The following is a 22,681-nucleotide window of genomic DNA, read 5'->3' as shown; positions in this document are numbered from 1 at the left end:
CTCACTTTATAATTTCTGTAGCGAATCCACAACTATAATCTTTTTAATACTGTTAAACAAACTTTTTGTGTATCTCAACAAGATATTTACATGTTGTCCCAACACAGTTACCTGTTAGGCCTTAGAGGTATGTTTAAGTGGCCTTGGAGTACTGTTATTTGAACATACATTGGTTTCAATATCATTTTTAATGTATCATTTGTTTTCTTCTCTCATCTATTTTGTATCTTTCTTATATACACACATTTTAGAAATATATCAAAAAAAGTAAAAGGACACCTTAAGATATCCTTATTTTGATATTCAAGAAAAATATTACTCACCTCACCTTATTATAAGCTTTGCATTGGAGTCATACACCCACCCCCTCCTTTTTAAAGGTTCCATTTTCTGATCAACAAAACCATTCACACTCTCACTCACTATCTCTCTCTTTCTTTCCATCATTCTGCTTTAATCACATTCAAAGCTGTTAGTAGCACTAGTTCTACTTCTGGCAGCAAAACCATGCCTAGAGTGGTTGTTCTTTTTCTTATGCTCTTATCTATCTCATCAGGTATGTGTCAACTTTTATTCCAGTCGGTTATGTAGCGAACAAAAGTACAAAACACATTATTTATGCAACATAAAAAGGAAAACTGATGCAGAAAAGAAAAATCTACTACTTGAATAGCATAAGGAGCATGATGCTCCTATATAGAATGACAAAATATTTCTTAACAATCATATTGACTCTTTATTGCCTAAAGAATAGAAAAATAATAGCTTCTAAGTCATACTAATCAACAGTTCCAATATCTATAAACAAAGAGAAACAAATTAAAAAAGATTTGGTAGTTGTTCAATGACAATGAGAATTCATTCACATTGGTATTTCAAATTTGTTGATTACATTAATAATGGACCTGAGTTGTGTTTGTCACAGTTTCTTGCATGATACTATTAACCATTTCCATTTGAATTTTCTCTCTACAAAGCATATTCTACTGACTAGTATAATTACTCAGAATGTATTCATTTTGATGAGTTTCCTAAGCCTAGTTTTTAGATCTATAAGGTTATCTTAATTCTATAGACAAATTTGGAATTGGAATTCCTGCTAACATAGAGTTGCATTAGCTAAATTATGTACTTAAAACTTCATAATTGATCTCAAGGAATATATCTCTTTATGTATATTGGTATAGTATTAGGAATATATCTCTTTATGTATATTGATTTATCTTTGATCTCTTTATTTATTTAGTTATTTCTGACATATGCAGGATGGATTCTGATTATGGTTAATGGACAGGTAACTATAACTAAATTCATCAACTGTCTTAAGAAGAACAAATATAGTGTGTTTGGAATCATACATTTTGAGCATTGATTTAAATAAACTATACCTTGATACTAGAATGTTTATCAAATTGAATCACAGAGAACTTGGTGTGTAGCTAAGCCTTCAACAGAGCAAGCTACCCTTTTGGTTAACATCAACTATGCCTGCTCTCAAGTTGATTGCCAGATCCTGCAGAAGGGCTGCCCCTGCTTTGCCCCGGACAATCTCTATAACCACGCCTCGGTAGCGATGAATCTCTATTATCAGTCTCATGGAAGAAACCACTGGAATTGTGATTTCAAGGGCTCTGGCATTGTAGTAGTGAGTGATCCTAGTAAGTCACATTGGATTGGTTAAAGTGTTGAAATCAATTTATATGTTTGCAAAGACATTGTGCTAAAAGAATTTTTTCAATGTTAATTTAAATTGCAGGTTATGGTAGCTGCATTTACCCCTAGAAATTGGAGTATGCATCAAAGTGGGTTAGCTTCATGGAGGGAATATTTAGTAGTGCATTTGTTGTTATTGTTATTGTTGTAATCTTTGGTAATGGACTTGATTTAGTTAAATTCTTAATATCGACCTATGGTATGTACTCTGCTAAGTGAAATCAAATTTTGCTAATCTATGAGGAAATTTCTTCAAAATTCTGGACAGTTGCTACCATCAACTTCTATGGATTTGTCCCTTTTTTATTATTTTCTATAATAACTAGCTATTTTGATGAGGTTCTCTTACTTTTTAGGAAGTGGTGAGTATTGGTGCATGAAATCGATCATTGTACAACGTTAGCCATAAGCAAGGAATTAAGTGAAATGCATAAGAATAAATAGAAGAGAAGAAGACGAGATTTATTAAGGGGTTTGACCAATTGTGTGCTTATATCCCTGAGAGCGTTGAATATATAACATTGACATCTTTCCTCTATTCTAATATTGGGCAATGTGAAACTTAATACAATAACATATTTTGGTGAAAAATCTCAACAAGGGCTTAAAGTGATTCAATATAGCAATGTAAGAGAAATCAAACATACAGTGTTATCCAGAAAGGATCTTGGAATGTAATTAAAGTTTCAAAGCAGTGCTGTTTGATAAATATTATACATGAAGAGCCTTTTTCTTATTATATTTACAGTTTATGTAGAATGATATGAGCACCATGTTGTGGCTGAAGAGTTAGTACAGTTGTTGGAGCATGAGCATAGGCTGCAGAAAGTTCAAATGAGAAATGTTGCAGAATAATTGACAAAGCCATCTTAGCTTCTAGCATGGCAAAGTTTTGCCCAATGCATATTCTAGGACCCCATCCAAATGGAAAAAATGAAACTTGGCCATTTGTTGCTTTCGAAACCCCTTCGGAAAACCTCTCAGGCTTAAACTCTTTTGCATCATCACCCCATAATTCACAGTCATGGTGAACCAAAACTGTTGGCAATGAAACCTGCACTCCTGCTGGTAATGTCATGTTCCCAAGTTTTATATCCTTATTAATGGCTCGAGAAGCTCCAATTACCGGTGGGTATAACCTGAGAACCTCGTACACAATCATCGTGACCTAATGCAAAAGATTTATGATATTAGTAACTAGTAAGCATCAATAATGACATATTACTTGTTGGGTTTATTCAAGTGTGAAGTCCCACATTGGATATAAGGGGAGGAGTGAAAGAGTTTATAAGTGAGAAAGGCCCATAGAACCAAACCTTAAAATTTTGATTCAAGACGTGGTATCTCACTTATGACTCTCATTCTTCCCATGCTCCAATAATAATGGAGCTCCCCAGTGGTTGGAAGCTCCCCGATCGCAATTTGGTCCAACAACACTAATCATTATCGAGATTCAAGAGAATGATACTATACTTACAATCTTGAGGTGACTTAGTCCATCGAAGTCTGGTTTTTGATTTCCAAAGACTTGTAAGACTTCTTTCCTTGCGCGTGCTTGCCAATCTGAGTAACTACTCAATAAAATCATAGTCCAAACAAGCAAATTGGAAGTAGTCTCTTGCCCTGCAAAGTAGAATAACTTGCACTCCCCTATTACATCTTCGAGTGTCATGCCAACATTCTTATCATTTCCATGTTCTTGAACTTCCATGTGATTTGATTCCAAAAGTATGCCTAATAAATCATTCTTTGTAGCTTCACCTGCTTTCATTGCTTTCTCTCTTTTCATAATAATACCCTTAAGTGAAGCTTGTATATCTCTGTCAATTTCCTTGATCCTCCTATGTGTTCTAGTTGGTAGAAACCTACAAATAAACAACTTTAAGGTTTTTCCAACAATAGTTAAAGTAAGTTCGTTTTCCAACAACTAGAACTTCACTATTGCGAGTTGAAAAATTGAGATACCATATCTTCCCATCGAAATATTTGCTGCATCGAGCACCGTATGAAAGATGTCTTTGATTCTCAATGACAAATGTTATTTGCTAATGGTTGATTCTTAATAAGTTTGTTTCTGCTTTATTGTCACATAATTCACAAGTACACAGTAATCATACCTCCATCCAGGAATGTTCATTTGCAACACAACTTTCATCATAAGTTCAGCTTGCTCCTTTTGAAGTTCAAATATTCTTCTTCCCTCTTCATGATTATGTCCAAATGCTGTTCTAGAAATGACTTCACTAGTTAAACTCTGAAGGAAAGGCCATACATCTAATTCGCATGATCCATCTGAAGACAACATTTCCTCCCATTTTCTAATCATATCACTGCAACTTTTGAAGATTGCTGGTAACATAATCTGCAGTAGAATACAGAAATAAGGAGTAAAAATTCCATGTTTCAAAGTAAATGTGAAGAACATAAAAAAATGCTTAGTTTTAGTTTATCAAACTAAGTACACAAAAATCACAAACCAAACTCGAAAGTGTACTGATGGCAATTGTTTTAACAAAAGCGTAAACGACCAAACTAGAGCTAGCAAAGGGAAAGTAACCTTCAATTTTTCTATATTGAATGCAGGGTTGATAATCCTTCTGTGCTTGCTCCATTTATCTCCCTCATGACTTACAAGACCAGTAACTAGTAACCTAAGAAGTGGATTTATGCTAGCTTTTGGGAAGCTGTGTATATTGTTAAGTACATCCTTGATTAGCTGAGGATCTGTGATGGTCAATCTTGGTACAGGTCCAAACCAGATAAAAGAATTCTTCCCTGCATACCATGTGCACTCAGCAACTTTAGAAGACTTAAACTAGTGGTTTAGTATAAGCAATAAAGCAAATAATAGCATTGAATAAAATGTGCATTTTCCATGTCTTCTATATAGAATTTACTTTAGTTACAAACTATAGTCTACCTCTACAGTATGAACAAATAATAGTCTAGTGATTAGAGACTGAAATCATGGATGTTGTGAGATAAAGGCTTACTTTCCTTTTTAGATGAAAAGGCGACCTCAAATTCGTTCTCTGGTTAATCTAAAAGGCAATCTCATTGCAAAGAGTACACAATAATACCATTGATAACAGAAATCTCTCACCTTCCAGATTCATATCATTAAGTGATTTATATGCTAGCATTGTTTGATGCAACCAAATTACCCCCAGCAAGCATATTCAAAATTAACTTATAAAAAGGCATGAAGATAGAAAAGATTGTGAATTTGACAGCATTGAATTCAACTACCATAAAACAAAACTAGATAAGAATCTAATTCATGAAAATATCATCTATTCCACATTTTGTTTCAAGCCCATGTGCCAAAGTCCTGTGACTACTCAAAAAAATTACAATCTATCAAATTTCCAATTAAATTTATTTTGTTTTATTTAGACCTATAACAAAACTTAGTCATAGGTAGTAACACAAAGTATAAAACATTTGACAGACCCAAATAGACAAATATAAAGACACATGCAGTTGCAGATACTAAGAGTTGGAAACATAGTTGCATATACCATGTTTGTTTACACTTTGATGGACAAAGGGTAACACACGTGGTCCTATATCATGAGAAAGAGTCATGGTTTTGTATTTGGCTTCCTTTCCCATCTTCAACATTTCACTTATATCTCCAACCAAAATCCTATAAGGATTGCCTTTAAGTCCTTGCTCTCTTAGCACTCTCTCAAGTTTCTTTGGTCTAAGCCATAACCAGTTCAGCACCTTCCATGCCCATGTTAGAGAAACTATTACTATTGCAGATATGATAGTAGCACTTGTGATCCATGTTGCACCCATTCTTTGTTTTTCTTGGTGTGATAGGAGAAGGGAAGTTACCCAACAAAGAAAGCCAAAGAGAACACTTCAGAATGATAAGATTTTGGAGTGATTTGTGGAATAATATCAGATTGTACAATAAAATAATACACCAAAATGACCCTTTTTCTTCATAGGAGTTTATTCACTATTTCAATAATTGCACTACAAACATTTAAAATTATTTATCATTGTATTTTTCCCAGAGGACTATTTTATGACATGATTTGATGACGTATATTACAGTGTCAACTTTTTTGTTGGTTTAGATTGAAACTATTTTTGTACATTAAAAAATGCCAAATATGTTTTTTCCTCTGATTTTTATTTAATTTTTCAACTTTATCATGTTTCTCCAAATCTTAGTCTTTTTAAATTCATTTTTCATTAGTCATGTTTATCCTATACCATCAACAATGCTAGTTTGATGAATGGAGTATGGTTGCCATTATGGATATACACTCTTAAGAGTTTAGAAGCTGAGATTTTTAATAAACAGATTCACTCATTAAACCCTTAGGTCATATGAACCTGTTCTATTTGATCACATACTTACTTAAGCCACTTCATATTCCCTAACATTAATCAACAATTTTATTTTTTCCTTATCATTAATTGAAATAATAATATGCTAACAACTCGTCACAAGTTATACTGTAGAAAATTGTTGATAGATTTGATACTTTGCTAGTGTCAATAACTCAATATTTAGAGGTGAAGCATTTTTCTCTCAAGGTTTTCCAACATTGTCACCTTATTCCTTTACATTGGTTGATGGACCGTGTGAGACCAACTTTTTTAGGAATCCAAGCTTGATGTAATATTGAAGAATTTAGACAGTTATCATAAGATATATTCTTAGTTATTTTCTCCTTATGACAAAATTATGTTTCAGACATTAGTTCTGTTGATTATAATGTTAAAGAAGAATCCACACCATTGGAAGTTTGGAACAAGCATACAACACACAAGTATTTTAAGTGTATATAACCCAGGAAGATTTTCTTTGAACATATATAGCATTTCACCTTAAGCAAATATAACTAGAGGTCACACATGAGATAGAAGATAGATGAAATGATATATACAAGTTATAAACTCCAACTGTAGCTTATGTAAGATGATTGACGTGCCAAATTGAGAATGGAGCATGAGTATAAGATGGGGAAAGCTCAAAGGAAAAGTGTCGTAGCATCAAGCACAAAGCCATTTTGGCGTTAAGAAGAGCGTATTTTTGGCCGATGCATATTCGAGGACCCTATCCGAAAGGGAGAAATGAAGCTTGACCCTATGTTGCCTTTAGGACTCCTTTAGAGAATCTCTGTCTTCAACTCTTTTGCATCATCTCCCCATAGTTCAGAATCTTGTGTACCATCATGGCTGGTACATTAGCAAGTGCTTCAGCAGGTAATGTCAAACTTCACACTCTAGTTTCATTTGCTACCACTCTAGTTACCGAAGTAATCCATGGGTTTAATCTTAGAAACTTATACAAAATCAGTGACTTAACATGAAACCTATTAATCTGAAAGCTTTGTTCATCAGGAATTACCCTTTCTTTTCCATTTTCATGCAACATAAATCTGTTGACTTCAGTGACTTATAGAACATTTGCCGACCCCACTTCGTGGGATTAAAACTTTCGTTATTGTTGTAGTGGCTTATAACATTTGGTCTTGGAGGATGTGACGTCTTTTTAGCCTTCTGAGTTCGGACTTCTTGAGGATACATAGTTTTTAAAATTGGCACAAATGCATTTGCATTTTAACTTTGATAGTCATCACCCACATACATTATGCTTCTTGGTTCATCTTGTTCATAGATATGAACTCCATTGCCACTCACACTGACCATCTTTGAAGTTTTCTCCTCCAACACAGAATAGCAATTATTTCTCAAATTCAGCGATAGAGTGATGATCAGTTTTGAGAATGTATACCATTTGAATATCCACGTAAAATAAATAGACCTTCTCTTACACATTTGATTCTCCACTTGAAGAGGGAGAACAGGTAGCCTTGTATCCAGAAGATTCAACTGCAGATTCAATAGAAGATTCGTAAACAGACCCGTTATCGCTGGTCTGCGTTTCTATGTAGGGCTTATTGGAAGTTCTTCTCTCAAAAGTGGAGACTTGAGATTTATTAAATAGGGTGGGCATAATCAACTGTTACAAAAGCACCAGTGTCTATTGAAGGGTGAACCACATTAGCCAATGCTGCACTTTCCTTTTCAGGTCTGTAATTCTAACCTACTAACTGAATCCAACTACTACCAGGTTGTTTACTAACACTTCCTTTTATCATTTTATTTCTCAAGTCTAAGCAATTTTTCCACATTGATGCTGATGCATAAATGTTAGACAGTAGAACATAGGTTGAGGGTTCATTTAGTTCGATATCAGCCAGCATCTTTGATATTCTGTTTCCTATTTCAGCATTCTCATGTTTAGAGCAAGCACCTAGCAAAGTCTTCCAAAGAAGAGATTTTGAATGAAATGGAGCTTCCTTTATCAAAACCTCTGCTTCTTCCAATTTTGCTGCTCGACCAAGAAGATCAACCATGCAGGCATAATGATTTATTGTTACTTCACTGCTGTATTTACTTCTCATGTGCTCAAAATGTTCCCAACCCTCCTTAACCAGTCCAGCATGACTACATGCAGCTAAAACCCCAGTGAAGGTGACACCATCAGGTTCCAACCCAAATTCTGTAGCCTTGTTAAACAGGTCGATAGATTCTTTCCCAAGACCATGATACGCATATCCATATATCATAGCTGTCCAAGACACTAAATTGTGGCCACTGATAGCATTAAAAAACTTGCAGGCATCTTTAATATTTCCACATTTACTATACATGTCTGTAATGGAAGAAGCCACATGAAGATCAATTTCAAAGCCAAGTTTGATAACCCAAGAATGGAAACATTTGCCTATGTCCAGGGCTGCTAAGCCAGCAGCAGCTGAGATACTGCTGGATAAGATAGATTCGTCAACCTGAAAAACAGGATCAGTTTGGAATTCTGCAAAAAGCTTGAGTGCTTCCTCATGATAACCATTTTGGACCCATGAAGTTAACATGACACTCCAAGAGATAAGATCTTTCTCTTTCATGGACAAGAATACCGTGAACGCATTCAAAGTTTCGTGTTTAAATACTGCATACATGTTAATCAGGGCGCTTCCAACAAATGGATAATATTCAAATCCAACTTTCATAATAAAAGAATGGACCTGTTTTCCAACATCAAGTGCCTCTATTTCTGCACAAGCTTGAATAACACTAATTAAGGTGAACTGACTAGGTTTAGAAAATCGAAGCATATCTTTAAAGATCCTCAGAGCCTCTACTAACTGCCCTGATTCACTGCATCCAGATATGATAGTACTCCAGGAAAACTCATTTGGCATTTGCATCTTTTGGAAGACTAACTTTGCATCATCAATAACTCTACATCTAATATACATCTCAAGAAGAGCATTATCTAATCCCAACCTAGAGTCATCTTCAAAAAGATTTTTAATAATGAAAGAATGAAATGATCTTCCTTCTTTAAGCATAAAAAGGTTCCCACAAGCCCGTAGAACATAGCTGATTGCATTATTGCTTTGTGCAACAACTTCCCTCATCCCACAAAACAGCTCTAAAACTTTCAAATCATTCGAATTGAGAATTAAATTATTCATCATGGCACTTATACATATTTCATTCTTATTGCAAACCTCAAGAAAACATTTATAAGCATCAGAAGTCATCCCAAAGCTTCCATACATGTTGATAAAGGCACTACCAAGATATGAATCCATCTTAAAGCCAAGTTTGATTATACCACAGTGAACTTGGGTACCAGCAAGCACTGTCTCCAAATTTGAGCACAAACTAATAACAGTTGCACAAATAAATGGATCTGGTATGTTGCCTTCAGAAAGAAAAGCAATATAAATTTCAAGTCCTTCCTTAGACTCTCCAGTCTGATTAAACCCAGCCAATAAAGCACATAATGCCACATTGTCCTTCTCTTCAAGAATATGAAACACTTTACAAGCATCCTCTAAGAATCCCAGTTTTGCATAAGAGTCAACAAGAGCCCCACCGACCACAACATCATTTTCGACCCCAATCTTAATAGTCTGGCCATGAACAGACCTTCCAAGTTCAAAATCCAACACATCAACACAGAGTTTAGCAAGGATTGTGTAAGTAAAGCGATTTGGTGACACAACAGAGTGCCCCATCTCGCGAAACAACTTCATAGCTCCCTCCACATCAGACATTTGCACATATGCATTCAGCAAAGTATTCCACAATGCTTCACACGTTTCTCCCACACAAACCTCATCAAAGAACTTCCTCGCATTCTCAATATCTCCACATTCAGCATACATGTGAAGAATTGAAGCACCACAAAAATCATGTGAATCAAATCCAGTTTTGACTATCAAACCATGAATGAGCTTACCCATGAGGTGATCACGCATCACCCTACACGCCTTAAGTGCCACAGAGAAACCAAAATCGTTGGGGTGCATCCCGGATCGACAAAGTCCACAAAACAACCTCAGACCCACTTCATGCTGCCCCACATGGACATAGCACGAAACCAAGCTGGTCCAACAAATCAAACTCGGATCAGGAATTTCATCAAACACGTTATGTGCATTCACGATTTCTCCAATATCACCATAAAACCTGACCATATTGTTCTGTACAAAGACATCTTTGTCTAAGGCACTCTTGATAAAGAGAGAATGAAGGGTTCTGCCACAGTTTATGTCCTTGTGATCCCTGAGGTGTTGCAAGAGGGGGACACAGTCTTGGAAGCAGAACCCTCCATTGTTTTGGAGCTGTGAGTGTGTTTTCGAATAGAGTGGTGGAAATGGAAGGTGTGGCTTGTTGGGTGAAGTGGTGAAGTGGGTTCTGAAAAACAATGGGAGCTTGGTAGAGACATGTTTGGTTTGAGTGGAATTGATGAGAACCATGCTCGGTGTCAAACATGGGTGAGTGAGAAACTTAAGCGAGTAGATTTTGGATTGTTCATTTGTTCATCAGCTTCCTCCACTTTCATTTGTACCATTTTTGAACCTCACAAACCCTAACTCATCATTTTGAAACCAAAAATTTGCATTTTCATCCACATTCCACTACTAGCAAGCACCAAAGTCACTTTCTTCTCACGAGTTGAAGTGGATTGTACAGTGAACCCATTTTTAGTTTGCTTGTGTGTTTGAATATTTGACTTTTAGAGTTGGTAGTAACTCTATTGTGATGAATGTTTGTTTTGGTGATATTGATTTTACATTGCTGAGTTTTGGATGCTATACACAATTATGGTGATCCATGAAAGTCTTTCCTTCATCCAATGGCAATGATTTGATTGAAATCCCATTTACATGGCTGCAACCACAACCTATACAAAGTAAAATGCGAACATGGCTAGTTTACTTTCGTTATTGTTATACTTTTCATTCTTAGAAAGAGTGCAACTTTTTAAATTTCATTAAGATATAGGATAAAATAAGTATGCTCTTTCTTAATGGAAGTAGTAAGTCATAGTCCGGTCCAACTAATAGGTTTAATCGATTAAATTGTTTACACTTTGTACTAGAATTCTCATTTGATATCTAACTTAATTATCAATATTGGACAGTGTCCCTACTTAGATTTCTAATCAAATATTCAGAAATCATTCTCTTTAAAGTTAATCAGTAGAGATATATTTTCCTTCAAATAATTAAAGTGGATGATATCTCAATTTGCTGAATGATATAAAGGCGAGTTCAGTATAACTTGTCTTGCACAATCTCACTCTAGGAAAGCATTTTATCTATGTGCCACACTGATTTCAACAAGTACATGAATTCAAAGTGAAAAGTTTTAAATATAGCCATTACAATCATAAGTGGTTTAAATTACGTTAAAGACTAGCTATGATGATCCAAGAAGTTACTCAATAAGAAAGCATCGATACAGCAAAATATGAAACACTTTATTTATCAATTCAAGATGTCCTAACACCTCATACTGCGCTCTGCTCTTATAGCTTTCTCATAGAAAGCTTACTTGTTATCTAGGATTTGCAAATAGTTATTCTCTTCAAGTTTTTTCACATATCTTGCACTTCATTTCCATAATCAAACAAGAACCATATCTCATTGACCCTATTATCATACTCAAAGGGGGCATTGTACTGTGCCACAGTGTAAATAGAAGCATGACCAGCTTTGCGGCTTTTCTCGATAGCAGCAAGCCACTTAGTGCCAGCAATACTAGCCTTCAATGCAGCAGCTTCCTCCCCAATATTTGAATCATTCACAAATCCACCAAACTGTCTAACTGCTACATACACAGTTTTCCATCTTTGTACATGGAGATCCTTTGCAGGAGGAGGGTTTGCTTGGTTCTCTTTCGGCACGAAGAAACTTACAACAAATGAGGATTTACAGAATGGTCCATCACTAGGTGAGACTTCACTGATCACAGGTGCTGTCATCTCAATTTTTTTCTTGTAGTTGTTCTTACCCTGAATATAGTCAAATAGTCTGCCAAAAAACTACATGGTTACTCAAGCTTAAATTACACTTTTTGTAGTACAGAAGTTGTCAAGAACCTAGTTTTAGCTTGTTCAATCAAATAAGCAATTTCGAAGTGTAAATATATGACTACATGTTTACCAAAAATACATATATAGATGCCCATTACCCACAAAGTATTGTTCTCACTAATCAATTAAATATAGATACAAGTTTCATTCTCAGTTCTCACTAATCACTTCTCTCAAAGCATATTCTCATTCTTGCAAACATTTTCTTCTCAAAACCATCACAAAATAATAGACTTTTATCTTCACAAACAAGCAAAGACATGATACCACATAGACATTGAGACAACAAACTAAGAAAATTATTTGCACACAACATGACTTTGAAACTATACATGGAATTAGTATAAGATTAATGTAAAACACATATTAAATTGAAAGAGAAATAATGTGTAACAATTGGCACTAGTTCATGTAAACATTTTTTGGTCTGAAACACTCGGTAACCACAAGTCATGTTTGACACAAAAACAAGACCCGAAACAATTACAATATACATAAACTTAACAAACAAAACATTCATGTTTTCGTACTGGTTTGAAAAAATCTAGGTCCAAATCAAACAGACAATACCCAGCACCCGTTTTCTCAATTTCACAAACTTCCAATATAAGATAGAGAAATAATAATTAATGGTCTGATACAAATAAATTAGCCAAAAAAAGAGATAGAGAAAGAAAGGAAAAGACCTGCGGAAACCAGTTCTAGTAGCTTCAACGAGAGAAATGTCCTCAATGGGTGGATTTGAAATCCAGACAGGTGAGTTATAGCGACGGATTTCATAGCCATTACCCACTTCAATGGTATCATAAATGGGACACTCTATGCGATTGCATGTTGGTGGAATCTCTGTAAACACACCTAACACTGAAACTGAGAGAATACAGAATAACACTGATACCTTCAATGTAGAAGCCATGCTTAGTGTTGCTGAATGATACCCAAATGCTTTATTTAACTGATAAGTCTCAAATTCTATGGATACAGGAAACTGAATTTACTATCCACACATTTTTTATCTAACAATCTTGTAGTGTTTTTTTTTTGTTGAAGTGTTTACAAACAAATGCTAAGTTTATTAGATCAGTTTAATATTTATGCATCATCAAACTAAAAATTTATACACAACTTAATATCTATAATTAATATATATGTTTGCATTACTTATATAAAAATCAATAATAATTAAATATGAATAATAAATAATATAATAATAATATAAAAATTCTTTGGTATATAAATTTCTTTTTCTATTTATTTTATGTTTTTTATATTTGCATACGTAGTGATTGAGTTGATGATAATTTTTCTCAATTAATAAAATTGGAATTTTGGTTGTAAATTAAATCTCCTATAAGTATACCAATTTTATTTTTTTAAGAGAGAAAAATATATATACTGACAGTGTAAAAAAATTTTATATTGACACTACATCCTTTATTATTTATTTTCAATTATCATTGATTTTTCAAAAAACGTAATTCAAATGAATAATAAAAGATGCACTAACTATATATAAATTTTATCATTGTGCATAACTATTACACTCTCTTTTTTAAAACGTTTATTTACTTAAAATAAATGTTTTTTTAGGTAATGATTATTTAATAAGTGTACATTTTTTATTTTATCAAATTAATATATAGTCAAGTAAATCTATATCTTTTTGTAAAAAAATTTCATATTAAAATCCCATCTTTTCAATTTTTATTACGTCATTATTTTATATTTATAAATAATTATTAATTATATAAACTCAACTCATATAAACAATTTGATCAATTGAACTAGTTAGACCTTATAGAAACTTATTCCAATTTGATGTTTAGCTCCATTATATTTGGTAAAAATTAATATTGGTCCAACCAGCTTAGAAATATAATCATATTGAGTAATCATTTTCTCCTTTTAGTGAGAGGATATTCTAGAAAAAATGTTCCAACCACTATCATATCCACAATTTCAAACATTCTATAAAGTGAGTTTCTACTTAAAGTTAATGAAATCTCAAGCTTAAATTTGTTGAATAATATAAAGGCAAATTCACTTTTACATGTTTTACACAGAATCTCATTTTAGAGAAGCATTTTACCTAGGTGCCACCCTGATTTCAACAAGCATATAAATTCAAAGTGAAAAGTTTTAAATATATCCATTAAAATTATAAAAAGGTTAAAATTGCTAGAATCTAGCTATGATGATCCAAGAAGTTACTCATTCCGAAATCAGTGATTTAAATTATATATCATTATGTCATATTACCATAATATTGTGGTTACAATGATCATAACAACCGTATCACACTACAATTGTGACACCAAATCACAATGATATATTGCATTGAACTATAATGCAATGCACATTGCAATCAAAAGTATTTTTTAATTACAAAACATTTACACCATAATAGCTGCAATCCACATCTTAGGGTGACTATAATTTCAACAAACCACAATCGTGCCCAAATTTTAAAACACATGTCCAAACACATCAAACTGCAATTTGCTCTTATTGCTTTCTTATAGAAATCTTACATGCTCTCTAGGATTTGCGAATGGTTCTTCTCTTGTAATTTTTTTCACATAGCATGCAGTTTATTTCCATAATCAAACAAGAACCATATCTCATTAACCCTATTATCATACTCAATGGGGTCATTGTACTGTGCCACAGTGTAAATAGAAGCATGACCAGCTCTGTGGTTTTTCTCAATAGCAGCAAGCCACTTAGTGCCAGCAATACTAGCCTTCAATGCAGCAGCTTCCTCCCCAACATTTGAATCTTTCACAAATCCACCAAACTGTCTAACTGCTACGTACACATTTTTCCATCTTTGGACATTGAGATCCTTTGCAGGAGGAGGGTTTGCTTGGTTCTCTTTCGGCACGAAGAAACTTACAACAAATGATGATTTACAGAATGGTCCATCACTAGGTGAGACTTCACTGATCACAGGTGCTGTCATCTCAATTGTTTTCTTGTAGTTGTTCTTACCCTGAATATAGTCAAATAGCCTGCGAAAAACTAAATGGTTACTCTAGCTTAAATTAAGCTTTTTGAAGTACAGAAGTTGTTAAGAACACAGTTTTAGCTTGTTCAATCAAATATGCAATTTCAAAGTGTAAATATATCTTTATCAAAAATACATATATATATGCCCATTGCCTGCAAAGTATTGTTCTCACTAATCAAGTTAATATAGATTTAAGTTTCATTGTCAGTTCTCACTAATCACTTCTCTCAACACATTCTCATTCTTGCAAACATTTTCTTCTCAAAACCATCACACAATAATAGACTTTCATCTTTACAAATAAGCAAAGACATGATACCAAATAGACATTGAGACAACAAATGAAGAAAATTATAGCACACAACCTGACTTTGAAACTATATATGAAGGCTAAGACTAACTTGCGAACTGCAAGTTAGTTCACATCCATGCGAGCTGCGTTATTAACCGTTGAATTGAATAGTCATTATCAGCCATTAAATTGGTGACCGGTTACTGAATTTTTAGAAGTCGTGATATCAATGTACAACTTCTGTGAGGTATTTGAAACACCATTTACAAGTCGTGATATCAATGTACGACTTCTATGAGGTATTTGAAACACCGTTTATAAGTCGTGTACGACTTCTGTGAGGTATTTGAAATACTGTTGGGAAGTCGGGTTTGCAAATCCCGACTTTTGGTGAATGGAAAAAAATGAAACAATAAAACACTCAGAAGTCGTACATTTGAAATCCGACATCTAAACATTCACACTCAGAAGTCGTGAATACAAATCACGACTCTACACTTAAAAAAACACTCAGGAGTCATACATTGGATTCACGACTTCTAAACCATATCAATAATATACTCAGAAGTCGTACATCGGATCCACGACTTCTAAAATATGTCGAAACGGTAACCAGTTACCACATTTTTGAATCCAACGGCTAAAACATAGTTCGCATCCATGTGAACTATCTCATAGTTGGCATCCATGTGAACTATCTCATAGTTGGCATGAACTATATCATTGTTCACATTTTAGCGTTGGCCATATATGAAATTAGTATAAGACTAATCTAAAAACACAAATCTTAAATTGAAAGAGAAATAATATCTGAAAATTAGCATGAATTCATGTAAACATTTTTGGTGCGGAGACTGTCGGCAACCACAAGTCATGTTGGACCCAACTAGTGGCGGATGTTTGGGATAAAGGTCCATAATAAACTACACAAAAACAAGTAATCTACACAAAAATAAGACCCAGAACAATTAGAATATACATTTGTCTTTATGGTCTATTTACAAGTTGAGTTGGGTTTTAAAGAGGAAACGATAGAAATGGAAGGCCTCAAAGTCATGTTACTAATATATTTCGTGACTCTGAAGTCTTCTCTTTATTTTTCTTTCCTTTCAAAACTTAACTCCCGCACTAAGAAGATCCACCCCGGACCCGAGTAATCTGCGTCAAACCTTCAATGTCCAGCACCCATTTTCTCAATTCACAACCTTCCAATGTAAGATAGAGAAATAATTCATGATCTCATGCAATTAAATTAGCTGAAAAAAGAGACAGAGAATGAAAGGAAAGGACCTGCGGAAACCAGTTCTAGTAGCTTCAACGAGAGAAATGTCCTGAATGGGTGGATTTGAAATCCAAACAGCTGAGTTATAGCGACGAATTTCATAGCCATTACCCACTTCAATGGTATCATAGATAGGGCACTCTATGCGATTGCATGGTGGTGGAATATCTGAAAACACACCTAACACTGAAACTGAGAGAACACACAATAACACTGATACCTTCAATGTAGAAGCCATGCTCAGTGTTGCTGAATGATACACCCAAATGCTTTATTTAACCGATAAGTCTCAAATTCTATGGCTACAGAAAAACTGAATTTACTAGCCACACAATTTTTATGAACAATCTAGTTGTATGTATTAAGAAGTATAATTATACATGTAGTTATTTTATGTTGATTAGGTGATATGGGGACAAGGATTGTTTGTCCCAAGATATTTTTGTTCTCATGTACTTAGCCAATAAAATTACATAAAATAATATAAAAATATTAATTTATATTATTATAATATATTTTTTATTTAAGTTAATTTTTTTAATTGGATAAGGACAACGAGTGAGACAGGAATGGGACAGGTGATTTCGTCCGTGTCAGTGGTGTGGTTGTGTTGGTTATAATTTTCCTTTACTTAAGAAATTGGATTTTTTTGGAGCAGTGAATTTACATCAAATATCTTTGATGGACATTTTTTCAATAATTTATCAAATAATATCTCCTATATTATTTTATATGGTTATATTATCATAATATTTGTGTAAAATATTTAATATAACATTATGATACTTTTCATCCTTTATTAATGACTATGCAATAATTATTTTATTATTTATTAATATATATTATTTATGGTAACTATAAACTATATGTTTTAGATTGATGGTTTTAAGGTTGTAACTTCAGAATTCTTCAATTTACAATTGTTGTATTAATGGTTCTTATGATATGAAAAATACTTAGATTTAAATTTTTGCTTTAAGAAGACTTTAGAAAGTTATAAGTTAGTTGTGAAAGGGAATGAGAAACCTTAGATAAGAATTAGAAAATAATATTTAAGTATGGAAATGAAAAATAATTAAATTATAGGATTCGGAAAGTAGTGAACATCACGCTAGAAGTACAAAGAAGAGACAAATAAAATTTAGTGTTTTAAAAGATGAAGAAATTTAGATTTTAGGTTTGAGTATAACTGGATAAAAAGGCTCTAAAAAAGACTTTCCTACTTGATAATAATTAGACATTCTTTTCTTGAGTGTTTGAGGATTTTGAGCGACCACAATTATTCATGCAATTGAAAATAGTGAGATTTAGAACTTTGCCCATTCATACGTAGGATTTGGCATGATTAACTTTCATGATGTTTGTGGAAATATAAATTTTGAAATCTAGACTAAGATTTATGGACTAACTTAGTTAGTGTACATATATTATTATGTTTTTTAAGTTCGAGTTTGTGAAAAATGGAATGATACAATGATTGAAGCATTGAGAAATTGTTTTGATGGGACACTTTAGTGAGAGATTGTTTAGGTAAGACAGTCTAGTACAAGTTATAGTTCATAAAACATATGAGCAAAAAGTCCTTAATACAAACACTCTTAGCTAATTTCATGATTGTAGAGAGAATAACTGGAAAAGGCTAGACTTATCATGCTATCTTATGTGACCGGAATTTAAAACATGGATGTCCAAACACATCATATTGTCATTTGCTCTTAATGCTTTCTAATAGAAATCTTACATGCTATCTAGGATTTGTTAATGGTTCTTCACTTTTAAGTTTTTACACATAGCATGCAGTTTATAAGAACCATATCTCATTGACCCTATTATAATACTCAATGGGGTCATTGTACTATGCCACAGCGTAAATAGAAGCATGACCAGCTATATGGCTTTTCTGGCATCAAGCCACTTAGTGCCTGCAATACTAGCCTTCAGTACAGCAGCTTCCTCCCCAACATTTGAATTTTTCACAAATCCACCAAACTGTCTAACTGCTACATACACATTTTTCCATCTTTGGACATGGAGATCCTTTGCTGGATGAGGAATTACACAATGGTCCATCAATTGGTGAGAGTTTACTGGTTACAGGTGTTGTTATCTCATTTTTCTCTTGTAGTTGTTCTCACCTTGATATACTCAAGTAGCCTGCGATAAACTAAATGGTTACTCGAGCTTAAATTAATCTTTTTGTAGTACATGTTAGAGTTTTGAAAGAATAAGAAGTTAGGAGAAAAGTGTGTATGAGATACCTCTTGTTCTCATTCATCATTTAGCAAAATACATCCATGCCTTTAGAAATTAAAGTATTCTCAACTTATACCTAACTACAACAAAACTAACTACTACTTATAGTAACTTTTAACAACTTGTCTAGTTACAAACTATCACTTTAATACTTGGATTGTAGATCTATTTCAACATCATCCCTTAATTCAAGTATTTAAGAGATTCTACATCTATTCTTCTCCTCAAATTTAGAAATCTTTATGCTTTCAATACTTTGGTGAATCCATCTGCCAACTGCATTTCCGTTTTGCAGTATACCACTTCAATTTTTCATTTGTTCAGCAAGTCTCTAAGAAAGTGAAATCTCACTTCTATGTGTTTGTTTCTCCCATGGCTTACTGCATTTTTTGATAGGCTAATGGCTGAGTTGTTATCTATTCTCAACTGGAGTGGTAACTTCACATCAACCTTTATTTCTTTTAGCAGTTCTTCTAGCCACATAGCTTGGCAAGCTTCATAGCATCCTGATATGTACTCTGCTTCACAGCTTGAGAGTGCAATCACCTCTTGTTTCTTAGTGCACCAGGAAATGAGAGCCTTGTTGAGTAGAAATAAGTAACCAGATTTGCTCTTCCTTTCAACCAAATCACCACCATAATCAGAATCAGCAAATCCAATCAATTCCAGATTTGATTTCTGTTCACAATTGGAAACATAATTCTATGGTCTATTGTGCCTTGTATGTGTCTCAATATTCTTTTAGTAGCTAGCATATGAATTTTCTTTGGCTTACACATGAACGTGCTTACAAGTCCAACCCCAAATGATAGATCTGGTCTGTAGTTGCACAAGAACCTTAAAGACCCCACAATTTGCTTGAATAGAGTCTCATCAACAGACTCACCTTCTTCATCTCTTGTGAGTTTCAAATTGACTTCAATGGGGCTAGCTACTAAGTTGTAGAATTTCATGTTGTACTTCTTTAGTATATCTTTTGCATACTTTTTCTGATGCATTAGTATTCCTGTTGTAGTGTAGGTAAATTCCATATCAAGGAAATAGTTCAGCTTTCCTGGATATGTCATTTCGAATTCAATCTACACGATCATCTTGAATTCTTCAATTCCTTCTAAGTTGGATCAAGTTACTAGCAGGTCATCTACATATAAGCATATGATTAGTAGTTCTCCATGTCTGTCTTCTTTGACATATACTCTATGCTCAACAGTGCACTTTAGGAAGTTGTATTTGAACATAAAGAAGTCAATCCTTATATTCCAAGCCCTTGGGACTTGTTTCAATCCATACAAGACCTTCTTTAGTTTGTAGACCAGGTGGTTGTTGTACATACACTTCTTCAATCAATAGTCCATAATGGAATGCTGACTTTACATCAAGTTGGAAGAATGGTCAATTCCTTGCACCAACAATTGCAACAACCAACCTTATGGTTTCAATTCTGGCAATATGAGCAAATACTTCTAAGTAGTCTAGGTCTTGTCTTTGTAGGAAGCCTTTAGCAACAACCTAACTTTTTATTTTGAAACTGATCCATCAATTTTAAGCTTTTGTTCGGATATTCACTTCACTCCTATTTGATGTTTTTCATTTGGAAGCTCAACTAGAGTCCAAGTCTCATTCTTCTCAATGAACTTGATTTCTTCATTCATTGCATCCTTCCATTCTTTCTATTTTAGCACATCAAAGTCATCAATTGGTATTGCTTCAGCCATCAATGTCAGGTAAATCAGATCACCTTCTTCATTGACATGATCATCGGTATGAACTTCATAATCACTAAATTTGGTAGGCCTTGATTTGAGTCTATAGGATCTATGTATTGTAGGATTTCCTACTGAATTAAGCTCACATCTTTCATTGGGTCTTTCAGTTAAGTTTTTTGTGATAGGTTCTTCATCAATGACCTTAGGAATCATTTTCCTCAGGTTGGTTTGCATTTGTCTCTAGTCCCATTTTTCATGTTCTAACATCAAGACATATCTCCTAATCAACATCTTTTCTTTGACTGGATCATATAGTTTATATGCACCAGTAGAATGATAGCCTACAAACACCATTGCTTCACTTTTGTCTTGAAGCTTGGTTCTTTTCTGATCTGGTAAATGTCTAAAGACAAATGACCCAAATATTCTGAGGTAGCCAAAGGTGGTTTCCTTCCAGGCCACACTTCAAGTGGAACTCTCCATTCAAGCTTTTTGGTTGGACATCTATTCAATATGTATACTGAAGTTGACACAACTTCAGCCCACAACTTTTGTGGTAAATCCTTTTCTTTGATCAAACTTCTAGCCATGTCCATAGTGGCCCTATTTCTTCTTTTTGCAAGGCCATTATGTTGATGGGTGTATGGTGTCGTTACTTCATGATTGGTCTCCTATCTTTTGCAATAGGCTTCAAATTCAGTTGAAGTAAACTCATATCATCCATTTGTTCTAAGAACTTTCAATTGTTTTCCACTTTTCTTTTCTGCAACAACTTTGAAATTTATGAATGATTCAAATGCACTATTTTTGGTTTTCAACACATCTAGCTATATCATTATGCTAAATTCATCTACAAATATTATGAAGTATCTATTTCCAGCCAATGAAGGTGTTTCAAAGGGCCCACATACATCAGAGTATACAACCTCTAGTGTTGACTTAGACCTCATATGTACTTTTGATTTGAATGAATTTCTAGTGTTCTTGCCTATCAAGCAAACCTCACAGGCCTTTTTAGGTAGAGTAGTGATTGGAATTCTAGTGACCACCTGTTTTGATCCTAGTTGATGTAGGCTTCTAAAGTTCAAGTGACCAAACCTTGAATGCCACAACTAGCTTTCATCACTAGTCTCCATAGTAGCCAAGCATTGAATTTCAGCAGCCTTGATATTCACTTGGAAGGTCCTGTTTTTGGTCAATTTGCTTCTAATGATTAGTCTATTATCAGAATCAAATAGTTCAAGTTGGCCATTCCTCATCAGGACAATGAATCCTTTCTCTACCAGTTGACATATGCTTAACATATTGCATTTCATCTTAGGAACATATAATACAATGTAAATTATGGCCTTTGATCCATTCTGCCTAAAAATAACCACATTTCCAGCTCCTTCCACTTCTAATGAACTATCATCTACAAAGTTCACTTTGCCTTTCTTTGGAGAGTCAAAATCTATCAGTCATTCCTTGTGTCTTGTCATGTGGTTTCAACATCCTAAATTCAGATACCAAGACTCAATGTGTGAGTATTTTGCAGAAGTTGTCACCATTAGGTTCAAAGGTTTTGAATCTGATTCTTCTTGTGTTGGATAGGCTTCTTTATGATTATTAGCCAATTTTGCTTTGTCACTTAGACACTCAAAGGAGTAGTGTCCAAGTTTGTGACAGTTGAAGCATTCCACCTTTCTTTTGTCAAATCTTTTTTAGTTCTGGTTCATTCCTGGCCTTCCTTTCCTATCAGAAGACTTAGGTCAATCATGAACTGTTTTATTTCTTTCTGAATTCACAGACCATTTTTTATGATGGCTCTGCTTTCCCTTCCACCTCTTGTCTTTCCTTTTATCTTCTTCTTTGAAGTGACTTGCCTTTAGTGCTTGTTCAGACCTTTTGATTGGGCATATATCAAATAGTCTCATTTCATGAGCTTCTAATGAACTTTGAAGCTTTTCAATTTTCATCATAGTGATATCCTTTGACTCTTCTATTGCTATGACTATAA

General features: G+C 34.0%; 5 protein-coding genes across 6 annotated transcripts; 1 reads left to right on the top strand and 4 right to left on the bottom strand.

Annotated features, from left to right (window-relative positions):
- On the top strand, window positions 405-1,941 carry LOC109355074 (glucan endo-1,3-beta-glucosidase-like). The gene is made up of 4 exons (XM_019597998.1): window positions 405-556; window positions 1,266-1,294; window positions 1,424-1,658; window positions 1,757-1,941. The coding sequence occupies exons 1-4, from the start codon at window positions 508-510 to the stop codon at window positions 1,780-1,782; spliced, it is 339 nt and encodes a 112-aa protein (XP_019453543.1). The 5' UTR covers window positions 405-507; the 3' UTR covers window positions 1,783-1,941.
- Window positions 2,373-5,638, bottom strand: LOC109355066 (cytochrome P450 CYP72A219-like). Its single transcript, XM_019597982.1, has 5 exons — window positions 5,235-5,638; window positions 4,271-4,488; window positions 3,831-4,075; window positions 3,191-3,578; window positions 2,373-2,881 (listed from the first exon to the last, which is right to left on the bottom strand). The coding sequence occupies exons 1-5, from the start codon at window positions 5,515-5,517 to the stop codon at window positions 2,456-2,458; spliced, it is 1,560 nt and encodes a 519-aa protein (XP_019453527.1). The 5' UTR covers window positions 5,518-5,638; the 3' UTR covers window positions 2,373-2,455.
- LOC109353982 (pentatricopeptide repeat-containing protein At2g33680-like) lies at window positions 6,846-10,517 on the bottom strand. Its single transcript, XM_019596337.1, has 3 exons — window positions 7,791-10,517; window positions 7,515-7,702; window positions 6,846-6,915 (listed from the first exon to the last, which is right to left on the bottom strand). Exons 1-3 carry the CDS (start codon window positions 10,515-10,517, stop codon window positions 6,846-6,848), a joined length of 2,985 nt encoding a protein of 994 aa, XP_019451882.1.
- Window positions 11,482-13,156, bottom strand: LOC109355072 (heme-binding protein 2-like). Of its 2 annotated transcripts, XR_002108627.1 has the most exons (3): window positions 12,826-13,156; window positions 11,591-12,077; window positions 11,502-11,553 (listed from the first exon to the last, which is right to left on the bottom strand). XR_002108627.1 is itself a non-coding variant. In XM_019597991.1 (2 exons), the coding sequence occupies exons 1-2, from the start codon at window positions 13,053-13,055 to the stop codon at window positions 11,642-11,644; spliced, it is 666 nt and encodes a 221-aa protein (XP_019453536.1). In that variant the 5' UTR covers window positions 13,056-13,156; the 3' UTR covers window positions 11,482-11,641. The 2 variants fall into 2 exon arrangements, 1 of the variants encoding a protein (XP_019453536.1); XM_019597991.1 differs by having other exon boundaries at window positions 11,482-12,077.
- LOC109355071 (heme-binding protein 2-like) lies at window positions 14,621-17,039 on the bottom strand. Its single transcript, XM_019597990.1, has 2 exons — window positions 16,732-17,039; window positions 14,621-15,150 (listed from the first exon to the last, which is right to left on the bottom strand). Exons 1-2 carry the CDS (start codon window positions 16,959-16,961, stop codon window positions 14,715-14,717), a joined length of 666 nt encoding a protein of 221 aa, XP_019453535.1. The 5' UTR covers window positions 16,962-17,039; the 3' UTR covers window positions 14,621-14,714.

Source organism: Lupinus angustifolius, chromosome LG08 (assembly GCF_001865875.1).
Source record: "Lupinus angustifolius cultivar Tanjil chromosome LG08, LupAngTanjil_v1.0, whole genome shotgun sequence".
In the NCBI taxonomy this organism is placed as follows: Eukaryota; Viridiplantae; Streptophyta; class Magnoliopsida; order Fabales; family Fabaceae; genus Lupinus; species Lupinus angustifolius.
Note: the sequence above shows the minus strand (reverse complement) of the source record. Positions and strands in the feature narration are given on the sequence as shown.